Source organism: Vicugna pacos, chromosome 33 (genome assembly GCF_048564905.1).
Source record: "Vicugna pacos chromosome 33, VicPac4, whole genome shotgun sequence".
Lineage (NCBI taxonomy): Eukaryota > Metazoa > Chordata > Mammalia > Artiodactyla > Camelidae > Vicugna > Vicugna pacos.
In genome coordinates this window covers 16,451,847-16,465,481 of record NC_133019.1, presented here as the reverse complement: position 1 = coordinate 16,465,481, position 13,635 = coordinate 16,451,847, and the positions used below count along the sequence as shown (strand labels likewise).

Sequence of the window (13,635 nt, the reverse complement as noted above, 5' to 3'; positions counted from 1 at the left end):
TATTTTCTAACTTTCATTCAGATTTGTTCTTTGAATTTTTAAAAAAATTTTCAAACAAATGGAGATTTTTCTAGTTATTTTTCTGCCATTGATCTTTAGCTTAATTTTACTGTATGATTTGAAAATTTATGAGATTTATTGAGATTTGCTTTATGGCCTAGCATAAGATTATTTAAAAAATATTTCATGTGCGTTTAAAATAACGAATTTTGAATTTTGGATGTAGTGTTTTATATGTCAATTAGGTTACATTTGTTAATAATATTATTCAAATCTTCTTTGTTCTTATTGATCTCTATTATATTAGTTATCATATAACATGAAAGGTATATTAAAGTCTTTCGCTTAGAATACACATTTTTCTGTTTCTTCTTATAGTTATGCTAATTTAAATTTATACATTTTAGTGCTCTGTGTGCATACAAATTTAGAATTGTTTTCTCTTCCTGGTTTTTTGAATATTTATCTCTGAGTAATGCTTTTTGCCATAAAGTTTACTTTTTTGCTTAATATTTGCATGCTGGAACTTTCCCATCCTTTTACTTAATGTGTACCATGTAAGGAACATATATTTTAAAAATCTATTATGCTGACTTCTTGACTTTTAATTGGGGCATTTTGTTGAAATTTACATTATGTATATTTTACCATTTTAATCATCTTTATGTGTATAAGTCAGTGACATTAAATACATGAACAATGTTTTGCAACCTTTATCACTATTCATTTCCAGAACTTTTTCATCATCCCTAACAGAAACTCTATACCCATTAAATATCGACTTCCTATTCCCCGCCTCCCCAGCCCTTGGTAGACTTTATTCTGCTTTTTCTATGATTTTGCCTATTCTAGGTACCTCATGTAAGTGGAATCATACAAGATTTGTTCTTTTGTGTCTGGCTTATTATATTTATCATAATCTTTTCATAAGTCATCCATGTTGTAATGTGTATCAGAGTCTCATTCCTTTTAAAGATTGAATAATATTCCTTGTATACGTATGTATATACATATATATACACTACATTTTGTTTATTAATCTGTTGGTGGACATTTGGGTTGTTTTCACCTTTTGGCTATTATGAATAATGCTGTTATGAACATTGGTGTACAAATATATATTTGACTCTTTGTTTTTGATTCTTTTTTGGTATATACCTAGAAATGGAATTACTGGGTTGTATGTTAATTCAATATCTAACTGTTTGAGGAACTGCCAAACTGTTTCAACAGCAGATGTGCAATTTTACATTTCCACCACCAATGCACAAGGGTTCCAGTTTCTTCACATTCTAACACTTGTTGTTTTCTGGGTTTTTTTTTTTGTTAGTTTGTTTTGATAACAGTCTTAATTTCTAGTCACTTACCCTGCAGTATGTTCTTGATGGCACTTATCACTGTCAGACTTTGGGCTATGTAATCATTTGTTCCTTTGACACTACTTAAGTAACATATATTTTAGTTCTTATCTATTACCATTCTTTCTCCACTGGAACATAAGTTCACTGAGGCCAGAGACTGCTTTGTTCACTGCTGTATTCCCAGTGTCTAAAACAGTGCTTGGCCTATGATCAGTACTCAACAGATATTTGTTGAGTAAATGAATAAATGAAAATGATCATTTATGCAGTTACTTAGAAATGCCAATAATGTTGACTGAATCTAACTTATTGGGACATGCTGTTATCCTATTAATGACAATTTTCTTTATTTCTTTATTTCTCTCTCGTGAACAGGTCTATAATTCAGTAGCTAGATCTTTCCCTCGAAGATTTGTTTTGCCCTTACATGTCAGTCTGAATGCCCCTGAGAGCGAGAACCTCAGTCCGTTGTCTTATTCTTCAGCCAGTGCTGTGAAACAGGCTGATGGAAAGGTATGCTATGAATGGACATTAGACTAAGACTTTGAACTTTAGTGGTGTTACTTTATTCATTGGCTGTTCTCCACAATGTTTGGTGCCCAGTAAGTTTCATAGCATTGAGCTGAGCAGGGTAAGGTCATGGAGCATGGCCTGCAAAAGAGTTGCAGAATTCTGCCTGGGGGCGAGCATTGTATTTATCTAACCCTTTTGTGTTTTGAAACAGGTATATGCAACTTTCTAATGGTTGTGGAATATCTAAGTATTTGAGATTGGTGTTGACCATCCCCAACTTTTAGATATTTGCATTTACACATCATTGTGTAGCTATCAGTGTTTTAGCTTTAGTAGAATAAAAGTCCACTTCCACTTCCACCTCCTATGCCATCTGACAGCTTAGTCACAAACCCCCATAATCTTTTATGCATTCATACACATGATGAAAAGAGGAACAATATAAAAAGTGACATAGAACCTCAGTTTCAAGCCCTATCACAAACTCTTACAGGGTGTTAGCCTCCTCACTGACCTATGCTGAAAAAAGTAAGAATTAAGCGATCACTGCAAATCCTTTTGTGACCTCTTTTAGATTTGGTGCTCTTATGAAAATCTGTATCCCGAGGACCTAGAAGAGGAAGGAGGTGTTGAATTTCCCCAGATCAACTATGGCCAGTTTAGTGGCAAAAAGTATCATTTCTTCTATGGATGTGGCTTTCGGCATTTGGTGGGGGATTCTCTGATCAAGGTTGATGTGGTGAACAAGACACTGAAGGTAATGAAAATCTCTTTCTTTTCTGAACTTGTACAAAACCTGCTCTGCCTGTAGAATTAATTTGTTTTGTTTAAGGTAGGTATTGAGATTCTTTAATATTTAAGCAGCTCAGCCACTTACTTTTATTAAGTTTAAGAACCACAGAGTCACGTAGGTTAGGGTTTATTCCCTGTAGGGAATCTAAATGAACCACAAGCCCAGAAGAATAATTCTATGCTTGATGGTACTTTGAGAGAAATCATGGGACACATCTATTTAAGGTTGATGGGAAATTATAATTACACCAGTTGTGCTTGGTGATGCAGCTGCAAGAGCTCCCTCTCCTGTATTCAAGTCAGTAAGCCTGATTCTTCTACTGCTGGACTGTTAGGCTGACAGTCAGATTCACGCTGGGAGTGACAAAAGCTGTAGAAAATTTCCAGCTCATAACTAGTCTTTTATCAAATCTTTTTTTTTTTTTTTGGTGACTTACAGGTTTGGAGAGAAGTTGGCTTTTATCCCTCAGAACCTGTTTTTGTTCCAGTACCAGGAACGAGCGAAGAAGATGGTGGGGTTATTCTTTCTGTGGTGATCACCCCCAACCAGGTAAACATATTTCTGTCACTAGTCAAAAAGAAAAGAGCCTTTGAGGGTTATATGTAGTGATGCTGTTGATAGTTTATTTTGATTCCAATATGGCACCTTTTCCCTTTTCTTCCTCTCCTTATTATTTATATACCCTTTTATCATAATTCATACTGTAATACTGTTTTAAAGTTGTATTTGTAGAACCATAATAATAATTTACATTTGCATAGGAATTTATTTACAAACTACTTTCACACAAATTATCTTATTTAGTCATCAAAATAGATTTCTGAGATACCATTTTACACATGTGAAATCTGTAGCTTAAGGAAGTTGAAAGAGACTTGCATTAGACCTCATAGTGGTAAAGCCAGTATTTAAATCTCAATCTCCTGAATTCTGGTCTAATATTTCATTTCACCATCTGTGCTGCTGATTTTAACTGAGTGACCCAAAAATCGAATGTGGTAGACCCTGACCTAGTGCGTCAATAATGTGGATCAATCTAACTTCTCATCTAGAACAAATAGGTTCACTTTGAGTACCAGCTCTGATCAATTAATAGTGGCTGCCTGGGGTGTAGGATTCTGAGGCTTTTTAAGGTGTGGGGGAGAAAAGTGCTGTTATCAATTAGTAATGTCTGCCATGGACTTAGGAGGACTTAGTCCTCATACCATGTATGTGCCACTCCTGTAATTAGACCAGGGCAAATCTCAGTCTGCTTTTCACTGCTTCTTTTTGAATAGATCCAGATTAACACAAAATAGAGGCATTTCTATTTTGAAAGAAAGAATTTTTAGGTCTCTTAGGAGATTGAAAAGGGGCATGGATCCTTAAACCCAAAGAGATACTATGAAGGTGATTGATATAAACAACTTAGTTTCTTCACTCTAGATAGGAACTTCTTCAGCCATAATTTCCTTTTCATTCCAGTTTATCATTCTGCAGACGTTCAGTGAATGACTAGGCATGGCACTGTGCTAGGTGCTGGGTATAGATATGAAGATCAATAAGACATGGTCTCTTCCTTAGGAGTTTTACAGCCCCGTGGGGGAGAAAGATTTTTGATGGGAAAAAAATTATCTTCTATTGTCTTTCCTTCTCTAGAATGAAAGTAATTTCCTCTTAGTCTTGGATGCCAAGAACTTTGAAGAACTGGGCCGAGCGGAGGTGCCTGTGCAAATGCCTTATGGGTTCCATGGCTCCTTCGTAACCATCTGATGGAACCACCACAAGGTCTGGGAACTAGGTTTGAAATAAATGTGCTCTGTACAAAAGCGAAAGCAAAAGGTGCACCTTACCATCCCAACCTTAGACATCTAGTTTTAAAATTTCTATTAAAAACGGGATTCATGAAATCATTATGGCTTTATATTTTCTTAGAGATCTTCCTTGAAAACATTAAGCAAGTGTTGATACAACCTTTGAAGAGAATTTTAAATATATATTTACTGGATATATCTTCCTCTAGGTAATAAGAACACATGAAAGAAAAACTAGAACTAGGTCATTATCACCACCAGATAGGTGGTGACAGAGGTTCCCATACTTGGGAGAAGAAATACACACAACCATAGGTGGTAGAACATTGTCTGAAAAACCCTTTGTTTATTCCATGACAGCCTGCCTGTTGGCAGTGGTCCTAAGGTATCACAGAGAACAGGAAGCCAGCTATGTCATGCTTGGAGGCTTCTTCTAAACTGGCTGTTCCTCTGCTTCCACAGCAGGTGCCACTGCAGTTGAACCACCCGCTACCACATCCCTTTCCACCCCAGATTAGCCTTGGGAGGGTGCTGTCTGGAGGGGCGTTGTTTAACATCAGGCATTTCTTCAAATCTCCAGCCTTAGAGTTCTTCAGAGATTGAGGAGCAGTTGATAGTTCTTCATCTAGTTGGGCAGCAGGTGGCATCTAGACCTTCTAATCTCCACATCTCTACATCCCCATCATTTTTACCAACAGTCCAGACCAGCCAAGATCTGTCACTTAAGCCACATGATAAGATCCCTTGTCCCCTTTTCCTTCAGTTACACTCCTTTCTTCTGCTGAACTCCCACCCGGGGCCAGTTAAACTGTGCATCTCTATGTGCCTGTTGAGTGTGGCTGGAGGGGCGCCCCAGACGTGTAGTTTGGGGCAATGTGAACGCATTAGGCTCACTGCACAGTTGTAGAGCAACACAATGACTTCTCAGTTTTCCTTCAGAGTTTTATAAATGACGCAGACCCTGTTCTCTTTAGTGAAGTGTCCCATACATACAGATGCCACATGCTGGGGTTTACCTTGTGGCCATAAAGTAAAAGCTCTGAGTTTTGTGGCTGGGTTGGTGAGTCACAGAACAACAGCAATAGATACGGAATGGCAGGAAGATGTCTAAATGGAATGAATACAGTGGATGTGGGAGCTCAGAGGCTGAGACAACCACAGACCATAAATCTCCCGTTACTTCACAGAAGGCTTCGAAAAGGCATTGCACTTGCGCCCTCTCCTCCCTCCCTGAGATGAGACATGAAAGTTTGATTCAGATCTTTTCTGGTGGGTGAAGGAAACTCCAGTTGACATCTGAGAGGTACACAGATATTTTATAATCTAGGTGAATATGGCTGGTAATCCAGTGTAGAAAGTTCTGGAAATTGAATGAACTCAAAGCCTAGGCAGGGCCTCTTCCTCTCCCTAACTCCAACTCATCACTGGACAGTGTCCAGATACTCAAGGAAAGGGTGTATAAAGTGCACAAGTGAGGGGAAAAGGAATTAGGGTGCACCCTAGTGACCTTAATTACATCTGCAAAGACACAATTTCCAAATAAAGCCATATTCTGAAGTACTGGGAGTCGGGACTTCAACCATTTAACTTTGGGGGGACTCAATTCAATCCATAACAGGATGACCGAGAGTGAATTTGGTGAGTACCTTTATACAGAATTAGCTTCAACAAAATAGAACAAGAACTCTGCAAATGCAATTACGTATTTTATTGAAGCAAAGAAGTAAATCAATTTCTCAGAAATTTCTTTCCACTTTTTACCCTTTATTTTGATTGTTTAAACTGTTTTAGGAACAAATGAAGTATTTGTGTAAACACTAGAGTATTCATCTCTGATGCAGTCAATGCCTGGGAAACATTGTTTATATTGTAAGTGATCTTGGGTAAATTCACTTATCTGGGCCTGTGTTTTCTTTAAAGTGAGAGGACTGAACTAGATTTAGAGTCTCTATTTCAGAAATTTCTGGTTTATAATTATTCGAAGTTCTTTTTTTACAGCCCGGGGTGGGGGGAGGAGAATATTGCAGGAGGCGACACGGTGCACTGGAAACGTGTGTGTGTGTGTGTGTGTGTGTGTGTGTGTGTGTGTGTGTGTTTACGGGTGCATGTGTTTACCCTGTGGCAACACAAAGTGATAAACGGGCCCTTGCATGCATGTGGCTAAAAACAGCTTGAGAATTTCATTGTGGACAGTCCAAAGGTGGTAGCGTCTGTGAAAGTCACGTGGTCCTACACGTGCCCTCAAATTTCTGCTCCCTTTAAGCTGTAAGTAGACTGGGCCCCGGGAGTAATCAGGGAAGTTACTGGAGGTTTCTATTGTAACCCAGGGTTTTCTAGAAGAGAGAGGGAGAGGCGGCTCAACGAGGTTCCTCTCGGACCCAAAGCAGGCCCAACCAGGCTCACCCTAACCGCGTGACATGGCCTCAGGTTTAGCGGACATACAAAGACCCCACCCACCTTACCTGGCCGCTCTGAGGCATGCACAGCTCTCTGAGATCTTGCTCTCCGAAGAGACTGCGGTAGAAGGGACGCCTGTTACGGCCTCCGGCCGGCAGAGGGAGCTCGGCCATAGAGTGAAGCGGGGAGCGCTTCCGGCCGGCGCTGCCCGCACTGCGCAGCCGAGGAGGAGCCGCGGGCGGATGGAGGAGGCGCTGACTGGGCTCGCGGCCTGCGAAGCAATGAGCGCGGCGGGCTCGGGGCCTCGCCGCCGGGCGCGGGTGTCCCGCCTGGTCTCCTTCAGCGCGAGCCATCGGCTCCACAGGTGGGTTGTGCCCACGTGACAGTGGTGGGGGCGGGACCTTCGAGCCGCGGGGCGGGGCCCGGGTGCGGCCGGGGCGGGGGTGCCTGCCGAGGAGGGGGCTCGGCCGCGGAGCCTTAGCTCGCCCCGGTTACGCAGTGCCAGGCACATGGTAAACACTCGGTACACGTAAATACTGTTACATGTCAGGAGCGTTAGCCACCGTGACTGATACAGTCTCAGCAAGGCGAGGTTTGTCCACTTTCTACCCAGGAGAAAATGAGCCCAGGTGTTCATTTTCCAGAGAGCAGGCAGCACAGCTGGGATTTGAACTCGGAGTACTCAGACTGCTTGATCGCATTAAAGAGCTGGTATTGAGGAGAGTTTTGCCACTCATTAGCAAGCTCCACTCTCTGAACATGTTTCCCCGTCTGTAAAATGAAGTTAATTCCCACCGAGCAAGATTCATCCATTCATTCACTGGCAGGTGTTTGTCAGGTCCTGTACTAGGTAACAGGTAACAGGGATGCAGGGATCAAGGTCTGCCAGAGCCTTCCGTCTGAAATGTACAGACTGGCCAGTTTTGTGGAGGGTACAGTGAGATAATTTTGTGTAAACGCTTTCCAAACTTAACACTCTAAACGTAAGAAGTGGATGAGCAGGAAAAAGTGAGGAAAATAATCAAGAGAGTCTCAAAAAGAAAGGGGTTATTTAATGGGAAGCTCAAATATGTGAGGGTGGAAAGGCCTCATTGAAGTTGCACAGTTGGTTGGGCAGCTATACGTGCAAAAACCTATTAAGAAAATTGTTCTCTGCTTGGAACAGCAGCTCAGTATTGTAATTTTACTGTTTCACCTAGTTTGAATACCTCTCAATGGATTGGTGAAGTTATCAGTAGGCAGTAGTTGAGGGATATTAAAGCAAGATTTTAAAGAAGAGACATACTAGGTCCTGTAATTATTTTTCAGGAGGAATGAGATTTTTTAGGCCGCTTGAGGACAGGCATCTTTTTATCACCATGAGCCTTTGATTCATTCAGCCGGTGCCTAGAATGTGTGTAGGTACTCAGTGAATGTTGTGTTGAAAATGGAAGGGCCTTGAGTGGGTCAGTTGTTGGGGTCTTGCTGTGGAACAGGGATGTTGAGTTAATATGCTAATTTGTATGATATAGAAGTTTAATTAGGGGACATACACTGTTTCCTGACGTAAAGTTGAGTGATGAAATCAAATTCATTTATGACTCTCCATTTGTTGAGCTAAAGAGTAATAAATTGTGAAGTTTTTCAGAGGCTAGAGCAAGCAAGTGTAGGGAACAGAGAAAGTGACCATGTGTCATGTTGATTTTTCTTTCTTTTCCTTTTTTTTTTTGGGGGGTCAGCAAATCTCTGAGTAAGGAAGAAAACTTGAAACTGTTTGGGAAATGCAACAATCCAAATGGTCATGGCCACAATTATAAAGGTGAGAGAAAAGCTTGTGAAATTTTAGCTCTTTGAGTGATGATGAAAGTGTTCAGTAAATATAGTCTTAGTGAATAAGAAACATTAGGGACAGAACATGAATTCTTTGAGCCTTGAATGAGAAATTAAATGGAAGTTCAAAATGAAAAGATCTGTTACCTTGGTTGGATGTATCAAGTTTTGCTTTGCATTTGCCTGCTGTTACAGATAGTCCAAAACAGTGAATGGTTTAAATAACTTTTTCCACAGCTTTGGAGTACATAGTGACATTCTTTTGGCACCGTGTTTCCTTCTAATTAGGTATTGCTGAGGCTAATGTTAACATTAGATTGTATCTTTGAGTAATAATGACTGACAAAAGGGGAATATTGACTCAGAATATGCTGTATGGCAGGAAAATAAGTGGGGTCTAAAACTTTGCCAGTGGTGTTCCAAGACAGTAATTAAATTATGCAAGAGACTTGATCATTCGAGATAGAGATAATATCTCGGAAAACAGATATGTAAGCCATGGGGCATCACAGCATATGGGATGTTGGAGTAAAAAGACCAGAAAAGATGTCAGAAGACTGAGAGTTCTGGTTTAGTTACTGCCTCTTACTTGACCTATGATACCTCTCTCAGTTTGCTCTCTTATGTTAGTACCTAATGGTGTTTGTATGGAGCTAAAAATACACATATATAAAAGTCATTAATTTGTAAGGCACTCTGATCATCAGGCATTTTCAAAAGCTTCATACAAGTAGTTGTTCTTCTGCAAAGCATGACTCTAAACTGTGCTTACGTTCACATGAGTAAAAGGGGTAAGAATTTTAGACCCAGGAGTAGTTTTGCTTGCTCAAAAAGGCACTGCCCAGCATTGGACCAGCTCACTGTGTAGCTGGATTTCTTCCTGTGCATATTTTACTGTTACAGGCAGTGACCAAGTGCATCAGCATCATTAAGCAGAACTTATACCCTTTTTGGCCTTGGCTAAGCTCCTCTTAAGTTCCTCTGCCTTGGTCGAGTCTTGCTTTAGTTGATAAAAAAATTCTTAGCTAAAAGAACAGATGTTCTGGGGGAAAATACAGCTTTGTGGGGCAGAGATCTAATACTTAATTTATGTTGCTAACTTGTGTTTGGATGTTATCTGTTGAAAGTCATGTTGGTTTTTTGGTATTTTGTTTTCTTCCCCATAGTTGTGGTGACAGTCCATGGAGAGGTACGTGCTGAGAATGTCCATGTGGTTTGTGCAGATTGCTGGGCCCTCTTTCAGCCAACGTGATGGATTCTGTGTTGAAAAATTCTGTTCTAATCAGTTTGGCTTCATTGTTGGTCATTGTGTATGGTGAGCTGCTGCCATTTCAGCCTTTTCTCTCCCAAAGTGTCATCTTTAATGTGCTGTATGTGGACAGGCAGAAAAGCAGGACAGTGGCAAGGATGCCGAGAGTCCTTGGTGTTTCCATGCTGAGATGGAGTGTCTCGGGGAATGAAGGCAAATGTGGGCACGATTTCTGCACATTGTGCAGCCTTCAATAATTTACCAGAGGTTTAAGTATGAAGAGCATATTATAGTAATGCTCACCTTTGTTTATTCTTTAGATTGATCCTGTTACAGGAATGGTTATGAATTTGACTGACCTCAAAGAGCATATGGAGGTAATGGCATGTTGAATGCTTATTATGTGCTGTCTTCTAAATGTAATATTTAATTGCCCCCTTTTTGCTTCCCTGACCAGAGGTCCTGTGCCCCCGCAAGTGGAATTGGGTGTGGGAGTGTGGTGGTAGTTGGAAGAACGCTCAGTGTTCTCCTAAAGGTGTTTGGATGACTTAGTGGAAATGACTCACGGTTGTATTTCAATGATGGGAATAAAGGAAGAATTCTCATCTTGTCTTCTTTGTTGGCATATCCTGGTTTCCTCCATTTAACAAATTCTGCCCTTCTTTCAAGACACAGCTTTCTCCTCGAAGCTCTCTATTCCTTCTGTGAGTTTTCCTGACGCCTTTGATCGCAGACTTTAATACTACCCTGTTTTACTCACTCTAGCTTTAATATAAACTCACTGGGGCAGTTCATCGTAGGGATAACACAGAAGAAAGTGCTCAGTAAAGGACTGACTGATTGGGCCATTCAGAATTCTTGTGTTGAAAGAGAGCTCAGAGGCTATCTAAGCCAGCTTCTACATTCCGTAGATTAAGACTGAGAGATGCTGAACAGTTAGCCAGCCGACTTGCCCTAGGTCATGTGGTTAGTCCTTGACAAAGCTGGGGTTAGGTTTCCTTCCATATGATTTAGTTTTCATGGTGCCATTATTTCGCCTGTTTATTTCGCTTCAGCTTTGCTCCTTCCTTTTGTTCTAAAATTTGACATTTGTTTCACAAAGATGCTGTTATTAATAATCATCGCTTCTTTCATGTTACTTATCATCCGAATATTCAACAAGTTTGCCTACTTTGCACCCGTCTTTGAACTATTAGGAATACAGCGATGAATGAGACATAGCTCTTAGCCACGTAGTGCGCACGTGACCTTTTCTAGGAGGTAAAGACCAGTAAGTGCTCAGTAAGTGTTTGTTGAATAAATGAATAACAGAATGAGTGAATGAACAAACAGTGCTGTGCTCAGAGTACGTTAGGAAAGCTATGAAGACAGAGTTCTTGTATTTACTAGGGACACAAACTGTGTATACACAGAGTGTTGTATAATACAAGAACAGTGTGAGAAATAAGAGATGTCCTAAGAAGGCATACAGTGAAATACTGCAGGAGGAGCTCTCTGCACTTTCCCCCCTTTGCACACCTGAAGGGCACTACACACTCCGCTCAGTAAAAGAGGCTCATGGCATGCAGAGTCGAATGAGAGCCCTGCAGAAGAGACTGCAATGGAAAACTTGGGATTTGAACTGGAATTGAAGATAAAACCAAGATTTATTTTCCGGGTACCCATATGGATATCATTTGATTTATTTTGAGAGTTGTTTGGTTTAGGACGTACTCTTTTTCTGTTTTAAAATATTTGATGTATATTTTCATTTGATCTATTTTAAAAGTTGTTTGGGTTTAGGACTTACTCTTTTTGTATGTTTCTAATTTTGCTCAAAAATGATTGCTATTATTAATGTACGCTTCTTGAAACCATACCACATGGAAAATTAGATTGTTTCACAAATGCTTAGATTTTTTTTAATGTAGGTTTAGTTGATGTACAATATTATATAGGTTACAGGTATATGATATAGTAAGTCACAGTTTTTAAAGTTTGTACTCCATTTATAGTTATTATAAAAGATTGGCTGTATTCCCCGTGTCATACAGTATATCTTTGTAGCTTATTTTATACATAATTGTTTGTATTGTTTAGCCCCCTACCCCTGTATTGCCCTCTCCCCGTCCCTCCCCACTGGTTAGCAGTTTGTTCTCTATGTCTGTGAGTCTTTCTTTTTTGTAAACTCACTAGTTTATTGTACTCTTCAGATTGCTTAGATTTTTTTGCAATAGCTGAAAGTAAATGCATACGCAGAACAAGGCAATTACAGTTCTTGTCTTTGACAAAGGAAAACATTGTTTAGTGTATGTAAGTATTAGGACACAGTACTCTTTGCATGTTTATATTTTTTCTTGAAAGAGCCCAAGATCATTCTTAGATTACTCCTTACAGAAATTTGGAACTACTTACATAATTTCAGTCTTAATCTTTATAATAAAGCAGTGAGTGCTTTATAAGATGTAGCACTCACTGGATGTTTGTCCTAATGACATTGTGGCATTGTGCTGAGACTGTTAGGAAGAAGTTTTTCTGGTAACATTTTGAACAGAGTTCAAGAAGTGTTAGACTGAATTCTGAATCACCACGGCTTGTTATGAGAAAGCTCCAGTGAATTCTCTATTTTTTTGGTTTCTTACCACTTTGCATTTAGTAATGAGGCTCTCTAGTCATTATGAGAGCTAGGCCTTACTTTTGTTTTGCTTTTTGTTTTGTTTCACAGCTTTAAACTTTCTGAGATTGCTTTGTAAGACACAGAGCGCTTCCAAGTATTTAGTGGCTAAATGATAAGGTAAAGTTTAGAGACAAAGGCAGAACCCTTTGGAATATGAGTCACGAAATGAATCAGTGATATTCCTCCTTTGTAGGAGGCAATTATGAAGCCCCTTGACCATAAGAATCTGGATCTGGATGTGCCATACTTTGCAGATGTTGTAAGGTGAGTGACTGTTTCTACCATATATAAATAGAAAGAAAGAAGAATTGGTTTTAACGTTTGATCTGATTATTGTGTAATTTCTTGAGTTCGCGTCTGATGATATCTTTTAAAACTCGAGTTTCTTTTCTCTGTAAATATTAAACATGAAGTTTTGTTTATTTGCCTTTTGACCTTCTTTCCTTCTCTTCTACAGCACGACAGAAAATGTAGCTGTATATATCTGGGAAAACCTCCAGAAATTTCTTCCTGTGGGAGTTCTTTACAAAGTCAAAGTATATGAAACGGACAATAATATTGTAGTCTATAAAGGAGAATAGCTCCTAGAGGTTACTACTACAGAAAAATTTAATTTCTTTCCACATTTGAAGATCTTTATCCCCCTCATCCCCTTGGATAATTGTTTTGCCTCCACATTGGATTCTGGGGGACTTGATTTATTGAAATCATTGTGAGTAAGATCTGTTTTAAATTCAAATCCATTTTAAAACCAAATTTGTGATGTATTCTGAGTATCATTTAAAGAGTTTTTTAATCTATAGATTAAAATCACTTCAGCAAAATGTTTTGGTGTAGAATTATTTGAAAGCAAAAGAAATCTACTTTTGTTTGTCCATTATCTTCTTTTTAGTGTTCATTTTTTTCTCAGTATAATATAAATAGCAAAAATATAATAAGACTTAAACAGTAGGTGAATCTTGTACAAAATAAAGTGCAAATGACCACGAAGTCTGGAAACATAGACAATATATATTTCTTAGTATATTGAGCTCCCTTGATCACTTCTTCCAGGATATGCAAAA

The 13,635-nt window shown here is 39.3% G+C and overlaps 2 protein-coding genes and 1 long non-coding RNA gene across 3 annotated transcripts in view; 2 read left to right on the top strand and 1 right to left on the bottom strand.

The window, feature by feature from the left end:
• BCO2 (beta-carotene oxygenase 2) overlaps positions 1 to 4,585 on the top strand; it is a 33,150-nt gene extending 28,565 nt beyond the window's left edge. The window contains exons 9-12 of the mRNA XM_072953780.1: positions 1,737 to 1,874; positions 2,449 to 2,631; positions 3,106 to 3,216; positions 4,306 to 4,585. Of these exons, the coding sequence (XP_072809881.1) occupies positions 1,737 to 1,874; positions 2,449 to 2,631; positions 3,106 to 3,216; positions 4,306 to 4,419 (546 nt within the window). The 3' untranslated portion in view covers positions 4,420 to 4,585. The remainder of the gene's footprint in view (positions 1 to 1,736; positions 1,875 to 2,448; positions 2,632 to 3,105; positions 3,217 to 4,305) is intronic.
• The window catches only part of LOC140691071 (uncharacterized), a 35,520-nt gene extending 28,519 nt beyond the window's left edge, over positions 1 to 7,001 (bottom strand). Inside the window, exon 1 of the long non-coding RNA XR_012066520.1 lies at positions 6,923 to 7,001. This is a non-coding gene — a long non-coding RNA (uncharacterized lncRNA). The remainder of the gene's footprint in view (positions 1 to 6,922) is intronic.
• Positions 6,975 to 13,395, top strand: PTS (6-pyruvoyltetrahydropterin synthase). Its single transcript, XM_031675515.2, has 6 exons — positions 6,975 to 7,221; positions 8,576 to 8,655; positions 9,833 to 9,855; positions 10,236 to 10,292; positions 12,765 to 12,835; positions 13,029 to 13,395. Exons 1-6 carry the CDS (start codon positions 7,100 to 7,102, stop codon positions 13,150 to 13,152), a joined length of 477 nt encoding a protein of 158 aa, XP_031531375.2. The 5' UTR covers positions 6,975 to 7,099; the 3' UTR covers positions 13,153 to 13,395.
• The last annotated feature ends 240 nt before the right edge of the window (positions 13,396 to 13,635 follow it).